This window comes from Zea mays, chromosome 1, assembly GCF_902167145.1.
Source record: "Zea mays cultivar B73 chromosome 1, Zm-B73-REFERENCE-NAM-5.0, whole genome shotgun sequence".
Lineage (NCBI taxonomy): Eukaryota > Viridiplantae > Streptophyta > Magnoliopsida > Poales > Poaceae > Zea > Zea mays.
The window spans coordinates 252,107,567-252,131,691 of NC_050096.1; the positions used below are offsets into that span (position 1 = coordinate 252,107,567).

A 24,125-nucleotide genomic window follows, 5' to 3' on the forward strand; every position below is an offset into this window, starting at 1 on the left:
CAGATGGGTTGGCGTGAGATGGAACACAAGGGGGAAAACGCGGCTCGTGTTACCCCGCGCCAGGGGTGTGTGCTTGCAGTAGGGGTTACAAGCGTTCGCGAGAGAGAGAGTGAGCCTGTTCGTCAGCCCGTTCTCCCGCGCGACCCTCTCGCATGAAGGCCCTGGACCTTCCTTTTATAAATGCAAGGAGAGGGTCCAGGTGTACAATGGGGGATGTAGCTAGGCGCTAACGTGTTCGGCAGAGAGGTGCCTGGGCCCTGTGTACATGCCAACGTGGCTGTCGGAGAGGTGCTAGAGCCCTGTGTACATGGTATCGTGGCCGTCGGAGAAGTGCTTGAGCCCTGTAGAAGCACAGGTGTCGGTGCTGCTGGGATCTTGCTGACGTTTCCCTGCTTCCATAGGGGGCTGAGAACCGCCGTCGTCATGGACGCACGCGGGGAACCATCATTCCTTGTTACCGGGGCGAGCCAGATGGGACGCCGGTCTTGTTCCCCCGTAGCCTGAGCTAGCTAGGGGTAGGGTAATGATGTATCCCCCGTGGCGCGGTCGGTCCGAGCCCTAGGTCGGGCGAGGCGGAGACTCCTCCTGAGGCCGAGGCCGGGGTCGGGCGAGGACGCGATTCCTCTCGAGGCCGAGGTTGAGGCCGAGCCTTGGGGTCGGGCGAGGCGGAGACCACCTTCCGAGGCCGAGGTTGAGGCCGAGCCATGGGGTCGGGCGAGGCGGAGACCTCCTTCCGAGGCCGAGGCCTAAGGTCGGGCGAGGCGGAGCTTCCTGTTGCGTCTGAGGCTGAACTTGGCTGTTGTCAGCCTCACCCTGGTGGGTGGCACAGCAATCGGAGCGGAGCGAGCGACGCTGTTTTCCTGTCAGGTCGGTCAGTGAAAGGGCGAAGTGATTGCGGTCACTTCGACCTTGACGACTGAGGCACGCGTGTCAGGATAAGGTGTCAGGCGATCCTCGCATTGAATGCGCCTGCGACACGGTCGGTTGGAGAGGCGATTTGGCCAAGGTTGCTTCTCGACGAAGCCTGCCCGAGCTGGGCCTCGGGCGTGCCGAGGGTGTGGCCACTGCCTGAGGAGGCCCTCGGACGAGACGTAACTTCGTCCGGGACTTCAGTTCCTGCCCGAGGCTGGGCTCGGACGAGGCGAGATCGCTTCCCTTGGGTAGATGAAGCCTTGACCTGAATCGTGTCCATCAGTCTCTGCAGCTTGTGCTGATGGTGGTTACCAGCCGTGTATAGGAGTGTTGGGGGTACCCCTAATTACGGTACCCGACAGAACCCGACGGGACAATTTTTCCCCTATTTCAATCACCGTAGAGACTAGATTACCCTCATCCATGTCCCACAACAGAGTAATTTCCCGCGGGTAACCGAGGATCGGGTCCGGATTGTCATCTTTAATTGAGGGGATTGAAATAGATTAAATCCATCCATATTTAATTTTGAATATAGAGGGAGTTAATCACCATCAATTCCTTCAAAACCAAATAAGGCCTAAATAAAATCTTAACCCATAAGGTCTAAATATAAACACAGGCGGTTGTCGCTACAATTTATAAAGACAAAATATTATAGAAGCTATAGTAGCATCCGAATTAAAATCGCAGTAAACATATCAACACCACGCGGCTACCTCGCCCACTGGAATCTTCCCTGCTGGCCAACATCCGGTGGAGACTAGTGGCTCAGACTGTGTTCAGCGGTTCCCCCTAAATTTCTCCCCCTATATCCTACTCACGTGCCACGTCAGCGTTCTCTCTCCCCCTATATCTCCACGCTCTACAGCGGTTCCCCCTATATCAAACCTCTATACCCCACCACATCAATATTTTATACTTTCATCATCAACTAACTCAACTACCATCCAATATTTGTTTTATTTTTATTTGCGCTATGAACAGTGCACGGTCGTAACTTAGTCGCCTGCACCACCGTGTTCGTAATGAGTACGCTTCCATTAAAGACAAAGCAATAGCAATAGCATGATAACTTGCCGCAGTCTGTCATTAAAATATTGAGACATAAGATGGCCTTTCGATGTTAGCCTTAGTTTAAATAACAGACATGTACTCTAACTGTTAGAAGTGTACAGATCAAAACTGATGTGAGCACTGAGCAGGCAGTAGAGTCTGCAGCTGTATGTATATTCATGAGGCATAATACAATCATGCCACAGACAGTGGATGTGGTTGGGTTGCCTACCTATATGTGATCAGCGCCAAGCAACCGTTGGTTACATTTTAGAGCTTCGTGCAGGTAACGGAGTGCAACATGGACATTGCCCAACCCTTCTTCCATCATCGCAACATTGATATAAGATGCAGCGGTGTTACGATGAGAAGGGCCACATGTAAGGTGCAAAAGATATAGGGCACGATTGACATACCTGAAATATAACAGTCAGAACATAAATAAAGTAGTTCAAACATGAAAACGGTAAATGAAACAAGCTCCACAGGTAAGTGGGAAGAAATAAAACTATAGTGTCGTCCATTGTTTACCATGTCAGCTTAAGTAGATGACTCTGTGAACTATCGGAGCCTCATTTTCAAGCTTCTGCAGGCTGTCTGTTAATATCTTCCGGACAAAAGTTTGAGTAGCCTCATTGTCTTCAGGATCACTAGTCTGCAACCGTTGAACTCCAGGTGGTTGAGCACATGACTTATGAAGCAGCATCCTTAAGCTGATACAAGGAAAAATGGTCATCCCATTGGTCTCATCTAAACAATACAACAGGGCAAGATGAAGTGTGTTAAGAGTAGACAGCTATCTATGCAAAAACTGAACCATACAGACATAAATTATGTAAACCTATTTGATAACATAAATTCAGCATGTGAAAAAAAACCTGACCTTGTTTTTGCTGATGAGTGCTCGCTTTCCTGCAGGGTTGAATCCTTCTTGGGATGCCACAATCGTCACCGGTTTCCCGTTACAAACTCGCACCTGCATACCTACCCAGATTCTAAGTGGTCTACAAAAACAAACGCGAGCACTCATCAACAAAAACAAGGCACCGACTACTGTCACTTATATAAGAATTTTATTGATGATGCCACCACAAGAATAAGCTAACTAGAACTGGAGAACCAGGAGGGCAGCAGGCAAAATCATTTGCAAATGCATGCAGCTACCGCGATGGAATGCGAAAACATATATTTACCTCGTTTGGTGAGCGAAATCCTGAAGAACAAACCAATGAAGAGTTCTCATCCTCTGTCAAAGCCTAAACAAATCATAGCGGGTTGGTAATATTATATTATAAGTAACTATATTACCTATTTTGACTGCATTAAACTCAGTAGGACAGTAGGCAACTTACACTTGTATCAGGGATGTCAAATGCTGCCTGTGGGGAACACCTGATCTTATGCCAGGGTGAATAGAATTTGTAATCTCTTGAACAAATAGCAACTTCACTTCGACCAGTCAACCTTTTGAACCTTCACAATTTTTGTTACAATATAAAAATGGGAAACAAAGTCAGTATGACATATCAGAGGATTTATGCAATCAAATGAACAAGCAATGGTACAAAAATAAACAGAAGTTTTTCTAGGAAGGTGTAATCGATTACAAAAAACTTTTTCTGGATTCTTTTTGTAAATTCATCCTAAACTGATAGTGTTCAAATATTACGGGTGCAGATGCCATGCCAATCTATTTTCAATGAATGACCTTTAACAAAGAAATCGATTTTGTAGTTTAGCATAGTTTTTTTTTCTGAAGGGGAAGATACGGAGGGGAGAGATTCTGTGCCTGGATTATATTAAGATCCAAAAGAGAGACTTCAGTTACAGAGCGGCAGAACCGGTAGGGATCCAGGGCCAACATGGGGTCCTCGCCGCCGCCGGGCGCCGTCTTACCGGGCGAGGGCGACCCGGCTTTGGCGGACTCGGCCGCGGCATCCGCCACATCGGGCTTCGGCTGGGGCTTCTTCGCCGCGAACACGGTGGTGCAGGCGACGATGTCGAGCAGCCGCCGCACGTGCGCGATGGCGAGCTCCTCCGTGTAGTCCTCTGCGCGCGACGACGAGGAGGTGGTGGGGGTCAGTGAAGCTGGAAGGCGGATCTGCGTCGAGGTCCCCACCGGTGGTCGCCGCACGGAGCAAGAAAACTGAATCGCGGGAGAGGGCGACGCGACGGGTACCTTCTCCGGCGGGCCGACCGTCGCACTTGGTTCGCCTCCAAGACCGTCCTCGGAGTATTTCGAACCCGCGGGCGTGTGGGCGAACGAAGCGGCTGCGGCGTAGCGTGGCCCTCCATTTAGCGTGAGAGAGAGAATCGGGGAGGGAGAGGAGGAGGAGGAGGACACCGGTGAAGGAGAAGGGGACGCACTGTAGCCCCTATATCGTGTACAGTATTAGGGGAGGGAGAGGGCTGCGGACACCGTTGAAGACAGTCTCACAGCTCTTCCCAAAATTCCATCCTCCCACCGTATCCACGTACGTACGAGTACGATAATCACCCTCCTCACCTCGATTCGCCTCCGCGAGAGGCGAAGACGGCAACCCGTCGGTGGAATCTCCCTTCAGTCTCACAACATATGTAATACTAACATGTTATAGATGGACTCAATGCTCACATAAATACAAAAGAAGAAAAAAAAAGGAAAAACACATTATAAATTTACCATCAGCTTATGCATAAGAACTAAAAACATTTATAAGAGAAAAAATAGATTATATATTAATCACAAATCATTAAAAAGTAACTACTACGTATATAAATAAGCTGAGAAATTATCCGCAAAAAAAAAAAAATTATACAGTCAGCGCCAGCGGTAGGCGAGCGAGCGAGCGCGGTGTCCACAGGGCCAGCAACAGTAGGCCCCAGTGCCCCCACCCGCTCCAGATCCACAGCCGTCGGCCGTCGCGGCGTGGTGGATAAAAAACCCTGCGCGCGCGCATGTGGACATGTGGTCGGGGAGACGGGGACTCGGGGTAGCGACTAGCGAGCCGAGGAGCGCGCGCGCGCGATGGCGGCCGCTGCCGTGGCGACCGTGGCCTCCCCATCCCCCGCTGCCTCCAGGCGTATGCTCCCCTCCGCCGCACCGTCTTTCCTCCGGCTCCCGAGGCCGACCAGCCGGCTCCGGCGCGCCACGCAGGTCGCCGCGGCGGGGGGAGAGGCGGACGTGCTGCCTGGTCCGGGGGCCGAGGGTGAGGCGGCGGTTCCGGGGAGGCTGGAGGAGCAGCGGGACGAGCCGCTGGCGGGAAGCCAGCTCGACATCGGAGGGCTCGCCTTCCAGGGCGACGTCGGCGGGGGCTTCACCGGCGGCGGAGCGGGCTCCGGGGCCTCCGGCGGTGGCGGCGACGGCAACAAGATGCTGGACCGGGGCATCAATACGGCCATCGTTCTCGCGGCCAGCACCTACGCGCTCACCAAGCTGCTCACCGTCGACCAGGACTACTGGCACGTGAGTCTACTCGCTACTCGGTTTCATTCCCGACTGTATTAGGAGCCATGTACCGGGTGTCGTATTGATTTGATTTTTTGGTATGCAGGGGTGGACGATCTTCGAGATCCTGCGCTATATGCCGGAGCACAACTGGTCCGCGTACGAGGAGGCCCTCAAAGCTAACCCGGTTCTAGCCAAGATGATGATCAGTGGTGTCGTCTACTCCCTTGGTGACTGGATTGCACAGGTGCTTTCACACTTCAATTTCCAAATCCACGCTACTTCTTTACCACTACTCGCAAGTCATATGTCCGGTCATGTTGCAGCATTTAGTGTGATTACTGATTACTGACTGCCGTTGTTTTTGCTGCTGCTGCTGCTGCTTTTGCAGTGCTACGAAGGCAAGCCAATCTTTGATTTCGACCGTGCTCGGATGTTCCGGTCTGGTCTTGTTGGGTTCACTCTTCATGGGTCACTTTCACATTACTACTACCATATCTGTGAGGTAACTATTGTTACATGACCTGCTCAGATATTTTTTGCTTGTACATTCTAGTAAAAATTGTCTATTTCAGCCACACCAAAAGTTAAGAAAATTCTTAAGTTAATGAATTGACAAAATAAATGAAACATGTTTTAACGTGTTGAAGTATAAGTGACTTCTCCAGTTTTTCCCATCAGCTTGACTTTTAGTTTTGGGGGTATACTAACCTGCACATAGCAGGCATCGGATAGAGCTTTTAAGTTGATGCATACGACTTAAAGGGGTGGGTGGGTGGGCGGGGGAGTCTCATCATGTAGAGGTCAACTAATCGGCACATCTATATGAATCAATTTAGTTTTTTTTAACAAATTTAGAGAGTTAACATGAACTTTCAAACCAGACCTGATGGATTACTTAATTTTGTTATGTTGACAGGCACTATTCCCATTCAAGGATTGGTGGGTTGTCCCTGCAAAGGTTGCATTCGATCAGACCGTTTGGTCTGCAATCTGGAACAGTATCTACTTCGTGGTCTTAGGTTTCCTTCGGTTGGAATCACCTACCACTATCTACAGTGAACTCAAGTCTACATTCTGGCCCATGCTTACCGTAAGGATTCATCTTCACTGAATAAGTCTAATCAGCTCGCAGGATGAGAATTGGGCAAGCATTAAACATAAGAGTTGTGCTTCTTATTTTCACTGTCATTATGAATAACGCGTGGGCATACTGTTATACATATGAGTCTTAGTTACATGAATTAATCCATACCCTTGGGATTAATTTGTTGGACCTTTAAAAGTCTGCTCCATTGATAGTGGTACGTGTATAATGAATTTGCTGATGGCTCTAGGCAAAGAATGATGACTTTTACAGACATAACATGTAGCAGAATAACTCATAGCTATAACTGAACTTAAATAGATCAAAGCAAACAATAGCAGAACCATGTGTACTGAAGCATCCTTATTGCTTTTCGAATGCTGTAACACTCCATTTAGTAACCATTCATCGTTCTATGCCTGTGCTTGTACAACCCTCCCTCACTTCACTACTATGGAGGTTTTCAACTGAATACACAGCAGGGCATAACAATAACGTACCTGTCTCTTGATGCTGCTGTTGCAAATCTTTGTAACACCAATTCTAGCTATGGTATCTGTCTTTTGACCTGTTTCGACTAAGTTGAAATGTTGTCTGGATCGTTGCAGGCTGGATGGAAGTTGTGGCCTTTTGCACACTTAATTACATATGGTGTGGTCCCTGTTGAGCAAAGACTTCTATGGGTCGACTGTGTGGAGCTTGTCTGGGTCACAATATTGTCGACGTGAGTATCATCATCTTTTTCTGATATCACCTAGCTAACTATCGTTTTTATAAAGGAAGCTTATATTATAGATACCAAGTACATTACATCAAGAGGATACAAAGCCTTGGTACATACTTCCGATCTTTGCCTAATGCACATAGTCAACTACAAAAAGAAAAGCATCCCAAAGTCATAGGCTAGCGGTCCTCAATCCGGAGCCTAGAACGCCACTTGTGCGCCCGAGAGAAAAAAAGCCATGGCCACCCGGGCCAAGATTCGTGACCCCGAAGCAACTAGAGGCTGAACCTCCTTCCTATGGAGAATAGCCCACCTCGAAAGCCAATGCGTCGCCGAAAGAATAACTTGCAAAGGAGAACAAGAATTTTTTTTCTTAAACACTAAATCGTTTCTACAAATCCAAAGAGTCTAGCACAAGACCGCCGCTCCAAGTAGAAACACAGGTTTAAGAACTTTATTAAGGCCCTGAAGCTAACCCCCAAACATATGGTCAACATCACGTGGTAGATTGAAGCCAGTGTCCATTTGTAAAAAATAGATGATTGATGGTCTCTTCCTTGTGACAGGACGCACAAGTTAAGCTTCCTTGCTAGCTGCGTTTAGCCAAATTATCTTTTGTAAGGATTACACCCTTTTGTAGATACCATAAGAAGATTTTAATTTTTAGGGGGGGCCTTCAACTTCCACAGATCTCTATTCACATTAGGGGAATTACTAATCTTTAAGGCGACATAAAGCGATTTAACCGAGAACTTCCCATTTGGGGTGAGGTTCCAGTAGAATGCATCCTGTGCCTAGGACAACTACAACCCCTCTAGGCGTGATAAGTGATAACAAAGCAATCCAGTTCGCCAAGTTGGATCCATAAAGTTGTCTTCGCCAAGAAAAGTTAGGGGGAAAGGAACACAAAGTTTCTGCTATAGTTATGGATTTGGGTCTCACAATGTTATACATGGAGAAATATTGGTCTTTCAACGGGCCCCATCCAGCCAATTATCCTTCCAGAATCTTACTTGTGATCCATCCTTTACAAGAAAGGTTCCGAAGCGTAGAAAGTCTCGCTTTTACCTTTCATTAGACAAGACCAAAAGTGGGAACCACCGATTTTCCACTCCATTTGAGCTAGAGATTTTAAACCTTTTATTGCGTAGAAGTTGTTGCCACATTCCATCAGAGGTAAGTAATTTATACAACCATTTGCTAAGCGGAGCGCTATTCATAATGTTCAAACCTAGCTAACTATCGTGGCTAAACTTGTCGTTCGAACGAACTTTAACGTGTAATCTGTTGGCTTCTTGCCAGGTACTCAAACGAAAAGTCAGAGGCAAGGAATTCTGATAGCACCTCCACACCAGATGCTTCAAAGGTAAAATATATCAAGCATTAAACCTGAATCATTTCAACATTGCCATCCTTGTATTATCGTGTCGACACTGATAGCTTCCTGCCCTCCTTCCTTTTCAGGACAACTCCAGATAGCAGCCCTAGAGACCTTGGAGAGCTGATTCGCCCTTCCATCGCTTCAGGGGTTATGTAAATTGTACAATTAGCCGCAGCAACTCTGCAGGTGTAACCCTTTTTTTGGTAGATATGTATATATTCATGAAACATCAATTGTGTAGTATGTGCCATAGAATATTACGAAGAAAGTAGCGAACTTCATTCGTCCGTTCTAAAATAAGTATATTTCTAGCATTCAAAATTTATCTTGTGTTAGAGTCATTTCGAGGCCATAGCCCATAGCTCACTTCTAACATTCAAAATTTATCTCATAATAGACATTTCTAGGCCATAGACCACTCGGGACTAATACCTTTTGCTGTTTTTTTTTTCGTTTCTAGTGTCATGCTGCTCTATTTTTATATGATATATAAATAATTTTATAATGCTATTGATTTTTGGAATTGCTCTATTGCGACGGAGTGAATACAACTACAGTAGCTGCTGGAATTAGAGCTAGTTTAGAAATTTAAATCTCCTCTAAGATTGTAGAGTATTAAGGGACTTTTAGGGCCAGTTTGAAAGCTCGAATTCTCTTCAGAATTGGAGAGAATTCAGAGAAATAAATAAATCTACCCTCTTTAATTTAAAAGGAGAGTTGAGTTTTCATATTAGCCCTTAGAGTGTATTCAGTATTTTATTGGTTCTGCATTAGGGTTGCACTTCGTTAACGAGCTAGCTCGACATAAGCTCGAGTGGGCTTGTTAGTTTGAGTTAACATTTATTAGCAAAACAAAGACTACATTTATATTAGATGAACTAATAAGTTATGAATTATGTTAATTTAATATTTGATTGATGTGATATATAAAATTATGAGTATTATTACTCTTTTCTAATGTTAAATTAGTATGAAATTAACTAACAATAGGTTATATTGTCGTATATATACATGCATTTTTTTGTGACTCACGATCTAACGAGCTAGCTCGAGTTCATAATTGAGCGGAGCTGATTCTCTAGTTTAGTTTCTTAACGAGTCGAGTTGAGCCAACTCGTTATCTTAGCGAGCTCTGGCTTGATGTCCATCCCTATTCTGCACACCGCACTGTGCACTTCTCTGGTGGCTTGCAGTGTCAGAAGCAAGTGCTAGGGGCTTGTGCACGAGTCAGAAGCCATGAACAAATACCGACTCGTTCAAATTTGTAGCTCTAGTCGCTGCATTAGACTATTGTTTGAATGCATTAATAATTAGATACTAAAATTAATTAAAGATTCTAAACAGTTTAGCTAATAATTCAGCTATTAACTACTTTTAGCAAATTAGCTAATAGTTAACTAGCTATTTGTTACCTGGCTAATTCAACTAGCAATTTTTAGCTAACTAATAATTAGTTCTAAACACCCTCTATCTTCGGCACCTTATCCATTTTATTTCCTATCTCATCTCATATTTCAAAACTTTACTCTGCAAACAGTACAATCTATAGTACGAAACAATGTTTTGTGTGACCGTTGTTCGCAGTCTGCAGTACAAATCAGTGTTTTGACCTTTTGGGGACCATATAGTTAACTTGATGAATATTGTCTTATAGCAACTACAATAGTTTTCTAAACAACCCCTAAATCTTAAATTTAAGAAGTGGATATAAAAATGCTTCTCCAATAATTCTCTATTTGGGTGACCATTGTGCTGGACCACCGCTCTCCCATCGGCCGCGTCGACAAGCCTTGTTCTCCCCCCACCCCTTCAATACCCCGTCGCCAATTAGGTTTGATGGGAGTTGGCCTGCCAAAACTAGATTTAAAATTGAATTACTCTGGAAAATTTATTATTTAGGCCGCTTGTCGTTGCCGCTCGCTAAAATACTTCGACATTCGTTGCGCTCGCTTATTTATCCCGCTTAAACAGCGTTAAGTAGACGAAATATCCCAGTGCAGCTACTAACCTATTTTTCATGAACCAATAATTCAAAATGCCACTTTTGGCCTCTTCTACCTTCTGGCGGCGCGTCGGAGCGGGAGCTCCGGCTCACGACGCGGCGGGAGATCGCCAGGCTCGGCCGGCAAGATGAACATGGCGACATAGGCCAGCAAGACGAGAGCCTCTTCGGCATCGCGTCGCCGGAGCAAGGCGCTGCGTCTGGTTCTTGTATACTGTAGCGTATCGCTAGCACGCTCCGGGACACGAGCTGATATCATCTCGATCTGTTCCGTTCCTTAGCTTGTAAGTACATGGAAATTCATCAGCAGTTCCATCAGCGCCCAAGTCTTTGCCAGAAGTCCCTTCGTCCGTGCACTCCCTACTCCCTAGCATATGTGGAAAAACATTGCCCTCTTCATGCACGTACCCCTATGTCTAGTGACAGATCCAGGATTCATAAAGCCCTTGTGCCATAGAATGCTATAAATGACTTCATGTTCCAGCTTATCAAAGTCTCTCTAGAAGTTCAATTTTAAGATGACCATTTCCTTTTTTTTGAACATTTACAGAGGTGTACGTAGGCCCATACTAGACAGTCTTGTATTGCCCGTTCCTTGATGAATCCATATTGGCTATAAATTGTATAAATAATGATGATGATTTTCGAAAGCAACCGTCCTCAGTATATCAGCTTTTCAAAACGACCATTTCATATATTTTCACATAACTCTATCCTTATCAATGTATATAAATTTGTACGGTTATTGTTTGCACCTGATGTGTAAAGTTATTGGGCTTCATCTATGGGCCTGGTGGAATCCAAGTACGGAGTAGCGAACTCGGGAAACGGGAACCATATCTCACCAGGCCCGTCGACAGTTCCCCGCAGGCCGCAAACCCAGGAAGGCGCCAGGTGCCCTGTCGCAGCAGTTCGCACTCCGCAGGGCACCACCGTCCACCTCCACCGCCACCGATCGGTAGCAACGCGCACCACCGCGTCGTCGTACGGCAGCACACGGAAAGAGAGAGAGAGAGAGAGAGAGAGAGAGAGGAATGGGCGACCACGAGGGTCACGGGGTCGATTTCGAGAAGAAGGCCGATCAGAAGCTCTCCGGCTGGGGCCTCTTCGGCAATAAGTACGAGGAAGCCGCCGACCTCCTCGACAGGGCTGGCAGCTTCTTCAAACTCGCGAAGAACTGTGAGACCCCTGTTCCTCCCTTTGCATCATTTGGCAATCTCGCATCCGTGTGCTTTTGCTGAGACATCAATGCGCGATCGATCGTACGTAGGTGTCTGATGTTGTCGTTTCGCTGGGTATCGCGGGGGGTACGTAGGGAATGCGATTTCTAGGTTTATCCTTTCATATAAGTGATTTTGATTGGGGGGATGTTACATGATACTCGTGATTTAGACGTAAGTTGTCTATGCTGTAAGGCTGATCTTAATATTGAGCTCCCTGATACTACCATCCACGTGCAGCTTCATCTGTTCCATTGTCTGAAATGCAAACTTGCAAAGTATACTGGTTTCACACCCGACTCATCCATTAGGGATCCTGAACTGCTGATATGCATGTTCAATACCTACTCTGCCTGTTGTCCTCTCGAATCCATTTACTATCCATGAGGAATCTGAAATTGCAGATTTATCTTGTTATTTTTGGATTTTTTTCAAATACTCCTCTGCATTAAGGAAAATTAAAACTTCTTATCCTTGTTAATCATTGTAACTATTTGCTATAGGGAGCAGAGCGGCTGCGGTATACAAAAAGATTGCAGATTGTCATTTGCAGGTTCGTTGGCCTATTCCTGGTTTGTTTGGCTATTCCTTTTTGAATTTTCTGCATACCATTGCATGTGGTCATGGAAATTAAATTATGAGACTATGCTGCTGATGTTGTTTTATTAGGGGGATAACAAGCACGATGCTGCCTCTGCTTATGTTGAGGCAGCAAACTGCTACAAGAAGTTCTCCCTGCAAGGTACTTTTATATACACTTACCTGAGTATGATGAATATCCCCCTTTGTTGTTATTCTTCACTTCGTACATTTTCTAGCTAGCCATACAGTTCGATATATCCTTCATATTTTCTGGAATATCATTTATTGGGGCTTGTGAAACCCATTCAATTGTCCAAGTTATGCTGTTTGGTTTGTTCCTTCTGGCTAAATATGTCTACCTCTTTCCATAGTTGGCTACCCTTGGGACATATAGCAGCTAGCATGCAAAAGATGGCATGTCCTTTTGACAATAATTGTTTTAATGCAATCAAAGAAACATTAAGGCTATGTTTTGCCAGTACTTTCTGCAACTAAACAAATCATTAATCCAACCAGACAAAATGAAGTTCGATTCTCTTGGCATGAATATTCATGCTACAACATGCTCTACTAACTGTTACATATAATGTTTGATGCAGATGCTGCACAAGCACTTAACAGTGCCGTTAATCTTTTCCAGGAAATCAGTAGACTGAACATGGCTGCAAGATACAGCAAGGTCATATACATTATTAATGATGATTTATGTTATACATGGATGCCTATATTTTTTTCTTATTTTCCAGTTCTTGTACTGCAAAGAATTAACCTACATATCTATTTTACTGACCAAACACTTCTGTTTTTGGAAAAAGTATTGAACAATACACTTGGATTATGTGTTCTTTCACAAGAACAGAATAATTATTATTATCTGGAAGCACCAACATGATGGCCTTGCATTTGGACATTTCAGGATATCGGTGAAATCTATCTGCAAGAACAAGATTTAGAGAATGCCGCAGTCTACCTGAATCGCGCTGCTGATCTTTTTGATAGTGAGGGACAATCCTCTCAGGCAAACAGCATGACACAGAAAATCGCTGAAATATATGCTCAGCTGGAAAAGTAAGCTTTTAACTTTAGCTTTATGCAACAATGGCTTTATTCTGAATGACTAAAAAATGACCAATAAAACACAATTCGGTGCTGACATAAATGCAGATTTTCACTGGCATTCTAAAATGAAAGTATGCTCAATACATGCTTTCTGATTTCTAGTTTAATAACTTGTTAAATCTTACATACATAATAGAAATAATGAACTTCTGTGTGCTCTCAGCTGTCTTCTAACTCTCACGTGGTGCAATCCCGATAGAAAATTAAGGCCATTTAACAGAAAATGCATGGCTAAACATTGTTTTCAACAGCGAATTTTGACTACTGAACTGTTTTGTAGACTCCTGCTCCCTCTTCACTGATTGTGCAATATTTTTTTTGAAACGAACCAAGCAAAGCTTGCCGATTATATTTAAAAAGGAGAAACCCAGAGTGGGCAACACAATAAACAAAACCGGACGGTTGGATTGGGACATCAACACGCACCGCAAAACACTCGAACTGATTGTGCAATATATTTTGCACTGAAAATTAAAATGACTTTAATAGCACGATAAATATCACTATGAATGATGGAATGCCATCAAGACTAACCCATTGCATCAACTGAGGCATTTTGATCTGTTCACAAAGAATTGGCATTCTATTAATTGTTATTTTCTGCTTTAGCGTGTTGCTTCTCTCTGCTGGATACAAAACATCGCTTGCAACCTACCTAAAGGGCACTTTTGTTTTTTGATTATTAGTGCCTCCCTACCTAAACCCACCCACTTCCTTCTGAGCACGCTTGGGGATGGAGTTCTTTTGGGTCTTTGCCCACCCTGTACTTACTATTCCCTTCTTAATTGAATGGCACCCTATACCTAAAACTCTTTCCTTCTTAATTGAAAGGCAGAGCTCCTGCCGTTTGTGTTAAAAGAAAATCAAAACATGAGGCCGGCATCATCTATATGGAATTATGGATAGTTGAGTTGGGCTTGGTTTTGTTCTTATAAAGTTGCTGCAAATCGGCTGGGGATATGTATTTCATTTGAAATGGGTAGGTTAATGTAGCCAGCTTGAACTAACCACTTTTTTGGTCTAGGTATTAGGTTATGACTTATCTGTCTCTTTTGAACCATTTGTTCACTCTTCTGATGGTCTATTTTGCTTTCTTAGATTGTTATATGTTTTACCATGCTTTCTTAGCTTGTTAGATAATTTTATCTTGCTTCCTTATAGCTTGTTAGATATTTTGCATGACTGCGGCATTGTGCACAGTTTATCACACACACTGTCATGTTCAGGTACCAGAAAGCAACCGAGCTCTTTGAAGAAATTGCTCGTAAATCAATAAACAATAACCTTCTCAAGTACGGTGTCAGAGGCACTCTTCTTAATGCGGGCATTTGCCAACTTTGTAGAGGTGATGTTGTTGCTATAAATAATTCATTGGAGCGCTATCAGGTGCCAAACTGTTCCATTGAACTTTCAGCTGGATGCTATTGTCAACTTCTTAAATGTTACTCCTTTTGGCAGGACATTGACCCAACCTTCTCAGGGACACGCGAATACAAGCTTTTGGCAGTACCATACAATACTCACATTCCTTTTGTTCACTGTGTTCATCATGATACGTAGCCCTTGATTATACATTGCTAGTTTTTTTTTGAAGAAAAATGGCAGGAGCTCTGCCTTGCATTATAGTAGATTGAAAAGAACATAAAGTTCATCTCCAAAGGGCAATGAGAAATACCACGCACACCAGAACTAACACAGATTACAAACGCCCATCGCCGAAGGACTAAACTGCTCCCAGTACAAGTTTTTAAAAGATAAACATCGCTTGCTTGAATTCCATAATTTTTTTAACAGTGTAGCACAGTTCAATTATTGAACATGAACTATCTAAAATAAAACCCAAAAAAGGCTCTGTCAGTCCTAGATGTTCACGTGTTCGAGAAAAAGAAGTCCTAGATGTTTTGTTTCCTTAGCTGACTTGGCTGAACTGAAATTTGCATGGCAGGACCTTGCAGCCTCTACGGATGAAGGAGACGTTGGCAAGTTTACTGATGCAGTAAAGGAGTTTGACAGCATGACACGCCTGGTACAGTCAATTGGAAACTTCTCTGTGTTTTCCTTCATTATTTGGGCAGGTGCCTCTTCTAGGGCAGTGTGTTATCTGAGATGAAGCATTGCATCTTAACTTCAGAAACATAAACAGTAGGTTAGCTCCCCTTTACACAAGGTATCTCATGTCTTTGTTTCAGGATCCTTGGAAAACAACTCTCCTTCTGAAGGCAAAGAACGAGTTGAAGAAAAAGGAGGAGGATGAGGATGATCTAACCTAGGCTCTGTTCCACAAAAGGTTTCATGATTTCGTTGAGGATGCCGTGAAATCATTACACAAGATTGTTTGATATAAGTATGGATATACAAAACCTCCTGGATACCGCATTTGGAATCCAGTAGCTGCCATTTATATATATGGCATCCTATATGTTGCATTTGTGGATTATTGTTCATGGTTATATATGCTACCCATATTACTCCAGTCTTTCTAGTATAAAGAGGTTTAATATTCCCTCCATTCCTTTTTAGTTGTCGCGTTTTAGTCGAAAAATAATCTAACGGACGACAAATATTTGAGAACGGAGGTAGTATATAACAGGGAGCAGTATGAATTTTGTTTTTATGTGTTTGAGAGTATATATGTAATCGAGAGAAAGAAATGATTGAATTGCGATTTCTTTCATTGATTGATCTTTTATTTATACTTTCACTGATTGATCTTGTACTTATACATTCTAAACCGTCATCAAACAATTGGTCGACATTCATTCTCGGAGGCATGCTCGCAAATGCACCAATCAAATAGACATGTCAGTTGGCGATGTCCAGGGTAATTAAGAAAACTTATACAAATTAATTGTATTATAAAAGTTGGAATCCATGTGCTAGCTAAACCCATTTCAACAATGTATAGAGCTGTTTTATGGCGAAGTTGGAAAAACAATATATGGAGGTGTTTTATGGTGAAGCTGGAAAATCGAAGTTGAAATTTATGTGCTATTTTATGGTGAAGCTGAAAAATCAAATTTAAAATTTATGTGAAGTCCTCCCAAATAGGCCCTGGATCGATGTGGCTTTTGTTTCGGCGCTGTTTAGATTTTTAAGTGAATATGAATCAGGTAAGGGCTTTCCTTTAGAAATGGATTAAAAGAAATTAGAGGGTATTAAATCTCTTGCCAGTTAAAATTGCATAAAAATATATTTAATTATCTCAATCCTTCTGCATGCAACCGAACAAGGGCTGAGGGCTGAGTAAACAAAGACAAAGCCTAAGTGGGAACTACTGAAGAGGTAAATTTTGCCAACAAAGCTAAGTTCTTATGCAACCAAACAAGTGAACAAAGCCTGAGTGAGAACTACCGAAGAGGTAAATTTTGCCAACAAGCCTAAGTGAGAACTACTGAACAGGTAATTTTACCTTTGTACCCACGACCACAATTTTTCTAGAGGCCTCCGCGTCGTCCTTTCTTGACGATTTAGGCAGATGCAAAGTCTAGATGACAAAGTAGATAAGGCAGCGTGAACAATATTCTCTAGACTTAATAATGTCGGGTAACTAAAACTAATATAAAATTAAAATATCCAGTCTAGCAAAGAGTATATCTCTCCATCTTATCACAAAACACCTTAGAAATGCCAAACTAATAGGAGCTATACTATACAATTATAGTTTTTGAAGTCACACAAACCTAGATAACTAGTTACACAAGTTACTGAGAGCTCTTACACATGCTAGTGAGTAATAAGCACAATGCACAAGCTATACTAGCACTATTCAACTAGTGGACTAAGCTACTAAACTATAAGCCAACTAGCTACGGAAGTGCAACGACAACACTAGCACAATATGCGCGTGTTTGGTTACCCACATCAAGAGAGACAGACTCTTCGTATACATTGACCATAATTTACAGTATCCACTCGATCTAGCTGATATGGCATACTTACTCATGATTTTTTTCCCTCGGATAAAGATTTATCTGTCGCAGCCTTACAAAGAAATCCTAGAATCTAGTTTGTGGAAAAAGTAAGTTGTCGGCTATCTATCATTATATATACATAAATATGTATAGAAAAGAGTGGATTTGTTCGAGAGACCAAATCGCTAATCCTAACGGGCTCCCAGCACAATTTGTCCCAAAAAATTCTTAATGCGTCCAAGAATACAAAAGAAGTAATTCTCGTGTAGAGACGTGCATGCGGTGTGATAAATCATTTGTGGGAGGGAGGAGGATTTGGCTAGGTCATCTGTGGGCTGTGACCGAGTTGCTAGCCACTAGCTTGCTGAAAATTCTGAGACATAAGTCTAGTAATTACCGATAAAAATGAAGTAGACTATCGATATAACATCATACCGATTTTGATACCGATTCAGTTTCAAAAAAAATACAAATCGATTTCCAGAATACCATTATTCCATTAGCAGTCGTCATTCCGAAACTGTTTTTTTATCCCTAGTCGTTCGTACGTCGGAGCAGCTGGCTAGAGCTAGATGTGGTACGTCGTCGTCATTACCGTCCTTCTCAGACGGCGGCAGTCCTTCATTCCTCTTGATCGTACGTGCTGGCGGTTCTGGCGGCTGCAGATATCCTGCGCGCAGCAGAGCTCATCTATCGGCGATCGAGGAAGCTATTAATGGCGACCTGGCCGGCCTGTTCGGTCAGCTCTGGCGATGCTAGGTGACGACGAAGATCGCAGGGAACATGAATGGAAGAATCCAACTGCGCCAAAGACAGGAAAAGGAGCCTCTTCATTCATTCAGGACCATGCATGCATGAAACACTGGTGTACGTCTCTCTCTGCTAGGTGCTAGCTAGCTCCCTCCTCAATGGCTCGCTCATGGAGCAGGAGTATTTATTTATCACCGATTCACCGGAAGCTGGCGATATATACGGGGAGTTAAACCGGCTGGGCAAGCCATTACTGTATCCGCCGGCGCGGCGGGCACCACCACTTTGGCAGGTCCGAAGGTGCAGTGCCGCTGCTACAACAGTATAACACAAGTTTATGACTACTGATCGAGACTCCAGAGGCTACCTAGGATTGACGGATATATTACTGCACTCCGCCATGTATGCATGGGTCCGTTTGGTCAGAGAGTAGATCGGTTCCATTCTATTTAGGGTGTGTTTGGCTTGAGAGCCAATCGGAAGGGGTAGCTCTATTCCAGTTCAAAGAATGGAGCCATTTCATTATAGGCGTGTTTGGTTCTCGTGCTCGCCCCGCCCAAGCTCATCAGGTGCGTTGACCGCATGCAAACCGGTGATTGATTGCCTGAACGTTTGGATGCCGGCCTGTACCTGTGGATGCAACTCAGGTGTTTTTTCATGTGTCTGCCTGCGCGCGTGGAGACGTGGGGAGAGAGCATCTCTAGCCGCCCAGGCCGCTACGAGCCCGGCGCCCGTGAACGCGGCAACCAAACATGCCGTATATGTTTGGAAAACAGAACATGATTACTCTATTTTTTGTTTGGTTAAAGAGTAGGGTAGAGCGGAGGAACCCCGTTCTTTGTTTGGTTGAAGAACCATATGACTGTGGGGTGGAGGAGAACACTCGCGTCCAGTTGTTTTGGTAAAGCGGGGGCATTCCAAAAATTTGTCATATATAGACTTCAGCAAGAGCACTCCGCTCCTCTTCCGTTGAAAATCAAACATCCAGAAAATAAAAATTAATAGAGCCACTTTATTCTCCTCTGCTTCTTAACCAAATATACCATTAGGGTGTGTTTGGTTGGAGAGTCAACTAAAATGTAGCAGTTATATGAATAGAGCCGTTCTATTCCGCGTTTGGCAAATAGAACAGAGTCACTCCGTTTTTTTGTTTGGTTGGAGAGTACAATATGCTCCATTCTCTGTTTATTGGTTGGAGAGCCATATGAGTATAGAGGGTACGAGAGGGAGGAGAGCGCTCACATCCAGTCGTTTTTGTGGAGCGAGAGTATTCCAACTATTTATGGTAAATTTTCATATGAAGACTTCAATAGCCATTCTGCTCCTCTTTTTTTAAACTAAACATAAAAAAAAGAAATAGAGTCACTTCATTATTCTTCACTCCTTAACCAAACACATCCTTAGCGAGCGAAGCGACTCTATTCGAGATTCTAAGAGTGTGTGGTGTGAAATATTTCCATTTAATTTTTCTGTTTAGGATCATCGCAAAGAGAGAGGGAGAAGTAGAAATATGGTGGGATTTCACCATTTTTTAGCGTGCTTGTCCCAACTATGGAGGACGATATTCGTGATTTAGAGTCATTCCACTTTGATCGCATCGTTCTCTCTCGAACCAAAACCAAATATAGAATGGAGCGACTCTGTCACCCTCGCTCCAACCCAAGAGACGAGAGATGTCGCTGATTGCAGCTCGCTCCAACCCAAGAGACGAGAGATTTCGCTGATTGCAGCAGCCTATCATATTCGTAGCTGGGAGTTTGCATTGGTTGGCTAAGCTAAGCCTACCCTCACCTTGCGCTGCCGGTACAGGTACACACGTACGTGCGTGGCTCTGGCTGGCTTGCCGCGGGTAGCTCGCGACCTCTACGTGGGATAGATGGGATTCCCGTGACCCTGAACCCGCCTAGCTGCCTTCCTAACACACACACACCCTCATCAGTCTGTCTCGGTCACATCACAAGCCTGCCTGCCATTGGAGCTAGCTGGAGGCTCGCTCGAGCTGGAGCGGCTTGACGACGCGCCTATACAGCTCACACACCCACCCGGCCCACAGGAAACAACAGCGCTTGCTACAGCTGCGTGTACCATGCATGTTTTCACGGATAGACGTACGGATCACAGAACCAACTTGTATTGTATTCATCCTGTGCTAGCATGCAGCAGCAGCAGCTCAAAGCAATCAACATGCATGAGGTAGTAGTATATGCATGAGCATATATGGATAGACAAAGTGAAAAGCAGGAACAAGAATGGAGTAAAGAGAAAAGAAAAAGAAAAAGACCAGCTACTACCACGACAACATGCATCTATGGCCGGTCAGAATGTTCTCGACAAATATATATATAATATACTCATTACTCACACGACGATCAACAAATACAATATGCAGTTAGATCGAGATGGACAGCTACACTGTTTAAGAGATTCATTAAAATATAGGTATCTCCGTCGCTAGCTCAATTCCTTCGGAATCAGCCCTGCTAGCTTCAATTCCAAACTGGAGGTCTCTTCTTCTTCCTGTTGGCGCGCCGCGCGCCAGCCATCCAGCCATCAAGGCAGCATCGCGAACGCCGACATGTCGCCCCACGACTGGATCGCGCTCCCCGGCCCGCAGTTGTTGTTGTTGTTCGACGCGGCGCTGTCGTCGTCGCCAGCGCCAGCGCCGTTGACGACGTTGCAGGTACCGGTGGCGGCTGCTACGGCCGCGGCCGTGCTAGCGTGCGCGGTCATCGTCGGGGAAGGGAGCGCGTAGCAGGAGCTGTCCATGAACCACGACGTCGCCAGCGGCGGCGGCGGCATGGTCATGGTGGACTCCGCCACCGACATCTGCATGAAGGCGCCGCCCACATGCGCCGCGCTGTCGGCGTGGGCGGCCGCGGCCGCGGCGGCGCTCGTCGGCGCGCCCAGGAACATGGTGGCCAGCCGCTGCTGCTGCAGCTTCCAGTGGAGGTCCTGGTTGATGAAGCTCAGCGACTCGATGGACGACGCGATGCTGCTGCTGCTGCTGCTCACCGCCGCGCCACCGGTCACCACGTCCCCGGCCGTCCCGGGGTGCCACTCCCCGAACGGCACGTACTGGCCGACGACGCCGGGCGCGTGGAGCCGCGGCAGCGCGATCATCCCGACGGCGGCGGCGCCCGCCTGCTGGTGGTGGTAGTCGGCCGCGGCGGGGCCGCCTCCGTCGATCGTCGACGACGCCACCGGATGATGAGCGCCGAGGAAGCCCAGCCGCGCCGCCTGCTGGTCGGCGGCGGCGGCGGCCTCTGGGGGCAGGTTGAGCGAGAGCCGCGAGGAGGAGGCCGCCGCCGCCGCAGCAGCAGCAGCCGCCACGGCGGCCGCGGAGCGCGAGCGCTTGTTCTTGCGGCAGCCCCCGCCGACGGGCACGTTGCGGAGCGCGCCGCCCTTGGTCCAGTACCTGCGGCAGGTCTTGCAGAAGTAGCGCGGCTGCGAGAGGCTGTAGTTGTTGTAGTAGCAGAACTTGGTGTTGGGGGAGTCGCAGCGCGGGCACCGCAGCCCCTGCTCGGGCGGCGGGGGCGGCTGCGTCTGCGTCTGCGTGGTAGGAGGAGGAGTGCCCCCGGCGCCGGTGCCGCCCTTACGTGTACCGACCGCGTCGTCCCCCGTCGTCGACGCCATATTAATAATATACGTACCTCGCAACAAAGCAGAAGCTAGCTACAGGCCGGGGGCGGGCGGCGGCCGAGAGAGCTCTTGCAGCTAGCAGCTCGGGCGTCCTAGCTAGCTCGCTAGGCGATGGCCATGGTACGTGACGAGCAGGCGGCTAGGTATCAGGTGTTTAGGTGGGTACGCTCGCGTATATAAGGAAGCAGGATTGGGTGTACGCAAATGCAACGGTGGAGGAGGGTTTCCTGGCGAGGAGGGAAGACGCCGGGGGGGCGGGGTTCCTATTGAATGGCGTCTCATGTGTGTGTGGGGGGCATCCCATCCATCGCATCGCCTCGCTGCTGCATGCATGGGATTAATGAGAGCGTCAAAAGCGACGTCCGCGGATTGGCGCCTGTGATTGCCATCAAGTTGCTAGCGGCCTTAGCGAGAGCTCATGTCATGTGTCACGACCACCACACCACCTCAGCAGGGGAAGGAGAAGGAGAAGCTGGACGACGACGACGACGGGTGCTTATCGCTCCTAGTCCCACTCCCAGATCGGAATCGCTGTTGCTACTGCTGCTGCCCCCGCACTGCAGAGCCACAAGGGGGGCCCCGAGTTAAATTCACCTCCAGCATGCAGGCAAGTGCAGACGCGCCAGCAGCAGCTGTCCGTCCGCTAGTATCTCATTGTTAAGGTAAGAGATGACATCTTGTACAGGCTTCATAATAGCAGAGCCTACGTCCTGCACCTAGCTTCTACTGCCGTACCTAGCTAGCTATAGCTACTACCACAGCCGAGCGCAGCGCTGGAGAGAGAGAGAGGACACAGGACAGAGGAGGAGATCTATCTCTCATCAATCAGTATGCCATCAATGGATGCACAGCACTGATGATGAGGCCGGCGGGATGCAAATCGCGCGGAGACAGGCGACGTCAGGACACCTCTGACACCTCTGCCCGGCGGCAGATCACAACAGTACTGTCTCTGTAGGCGGTGCGATATGCACGCTCTTTTCTACAGATGTTCATGGGGCCAGGGCCAGCACGCCGTTAATTCGGCCGGTCAGGCGGGCCGGGGATAGGGCAGTTACTACTGCTACTGCCTCACTGTCGCGCGCGGCGAGGAGAAGAAGACTCCGCCCGCCTCCGCGCGCGGCGTGGACGGGACCCCCGCGCCGCGCTGGTTTTGACTAGCACAAATCCACTCACTTAGAGCATCTCCAAAAGACTCTTTATTTTTTACTCTCTATTTAATATTTTATTTGTCTCTCCATAAATATTAAACTCTATATATGACATCTTATTCCAACAGACTCTCCAAAATGCAATTTAGCTTGGCTAGCGAGAGTTGCTAGCCAAATTTGGCTAGTGAGGGAGTTAATTTAGAGAGCCAGATAGCTTAGCAAGTTAAATGGCTACTCTATTGGATAGCTATTATGCTATTAATTAGCTAAAATTTAGCTTTACGAGCTATTTAGCTAGTCTCTTAGAGATGCTCTTAGCTCGTTTGTACGCTCCCAATTCATCTGGATTGAGAGGGATTAAGTGAGTTTAAATCCTAAATAAATCTAAATATTTTATTTTTTTTCAATCACATTCAATCCATATGAGATAGAAATAATCGAACAAAGTCTAAACATTTCTGGTAACCACAATAACCACAATAGATCAATATTGCATTATTGCTCGTCAACCATTTCATCCACTACAATATCGACACAAGTCATAAACTTTGACTTCATCCATTGACATAAAAAAACATCCATTTCTATGTCTTTGGATACAGCCCTAAAAAACTTAGTGATGGATCCGTACATCTCATTCTTGCCTTTATCAACTAGCCTATTCCTCTAAAACTCATCCTAGCCCTTACAACTAAGAGGCATTCTCCATAGCCGCAAAGCCTTTTCTATAGCCACTCACAACTTCATATAGGCTCAACGGAACTCACAACCTTCAAGCCAAAAAAAACTCTAAGAATAATAAGCATCGTCGGCTTGCGACACGATCACGTGGTGCCAATCTGTCAATGCAACGACTAGCGATAACTCACTCACAATCAAATGAAATCACTACTTCCACAAGTCAGATTGAGGACTCCTAAGCATACTCAAGCAAGGGCACAAAATCCCCAAGGTGCTTAGCACCCAAAACCAAGGCCAGTCCTCACTCCTATCTATAGCCCTAAGGGCTAATAAGTCGGGGACACCGAAGTGTTTTGATGCCCACCATCAGACCAAAAGCCATCGGTCTACCGCCCTGCCACTGCCAGAGTTGATGTTTCATGCACACATTGAACTATTCGTTGGGTCGCGCCAATGGCTACTAGATCACATGGTCCGACATAT

General features: G+C 45.9%; 3 protein-coding genes across 3 annotated transcripts; 2 read left to right on the forward strand and 1 right to left on the reverse strand.

Annotated features, from left to right (window-relative positions):
- The first annotated feature begins 4,772 nt into the window (after window positions 1-4,772).
- On the forward strand, window positions 4,773-9,163 carry LOC100285035 (mpv17 / PMP22 family protein). Its single transcript, NM_001157930.2, has 7 exons — window positions 4,773-5,413; window positions 5,502-5,642; window positions 5,787-5,900; window positions 6,315-6,488; window positions 7,091-7,206; window positions 8,509-8,572; window positions 8,671-9,163. The coding sequence occupies exons 1-7, from the start codon at window positions 4,976-4,978 to the stop codon at window positions 8,683-8,685; spliced, it is 1,062 nt and encodes a 353-aa protein (NP_001151402.1). The 5' UTR covers window positions 4,773-4,975; the 3' UTR covers window positions 8,686-9,163.
- A 2,304-nt stretch (window positions 9,164-11,467) lies between these two features.
- Window positions 11,468-15,981, forward strand: LOC100286167 (alpha-soluble NSF attachment protein). Its single transcript, NM_001291610.1, has 9 exons — window positions 11,468-11,768; window positions 12,313-12,362; window positions 12,479-12,551; window positions 12,991-13,070; window positions 13,308-13,459; window positions 14,737-14,896; window positions 14,969-15,016; window positions 15,456-15,536; window positions 15,700-15,981. The coding sequence occupies exons 1-9, from the start codon at window positions 11,624-11,626 to the stop codon at window positions 15,778-15,780; spliced, it is 870 nt and encodes a 289-aa protein (NP_001278539.1). The 5' UTR covers window positions 11,468-11,623; the 3' UTR covers window positions 15,781-15,981.
- A 4,501-nt stretch (window positions 15,982-20,482) lies between these two features.
- LOC103643630 (dof zinc finger protein DOF5.7) lies at window positions 20,483-22,891 on the reverse strand. Its single transcript, XM_008666794.2, has one exon. It carries the CDS (start codon window positions 21,802-21,804, stop codon window positions 20,722-20,724), a length of 1,083 nt encoding a protein of 360 aa, XP_008665016.1. The 5' UTR covers window positions 21,805-22,891; the 3' UTR covers window positions 20,483-20,721.
- Between the last annotated feature and the right edge of the window lie 1,234 nt (window positions 22,892-24,125).

What these genes read in the sequence shown, in the direction of transcription:
- LOC100285035 (NM_001157930.2), top strand. Translation starts at nt 4,976, where the DNA reads ATGGCGGCCGCTGCCGTGGCGACCGTGGCCTCCCCATCCCCCGCTGCC. An exon ending in CATTCTGGCCCATGCTTACC is followed by an intron (nt 6,489 to 7,090) that starts GTAAGGATTCAT and finishes GGATCGTTGCAG; the next exon opens with GCTGGATGGAAGTTGTGGCC. An exon ending in TGGGTCACAATATTGTCGAC is followed by an intron (nt 7,207 to 8,508) that starts GTGAGTATCATC and finishes GCTTCTTGCCAG; the next exon opens with GTACTCAAACGAAAAGTCAG.
- LOC100286167 (NM_001291610.1), top strand. Translation starts at nt 11,624, where the DNA reads ATGGGCGACCACGAGGGTCACGGGGTCGATTTCGAGAAGAAGGCCGAT. An exon ending in ATTCATTGGAGCGCTATCAG is followed by an intron (nt 14,897 to 14,968) that starts GTGCCAAACTGT and finishes TCCTTTTGGCAG; the next exon opens with GACATTGACCCAACCTTCTC. An exon ending in TTGACAGCATGACACGCCTG is followed by an intron (nt 15,537 to 15,699) that starts GTACAGTCAATT and finishes TCTTTGTTTCAG; the next exon opens with GATCCTTGGAAAACAACTCT.
- LOC103643630 (XM_008666794.2), bottom strand. Translation starts at nt 21,804, where the DNA reads ATGGCGTCGACGACGGGGGACGACGCGGTCGGTACACGTAAGGGCGGC.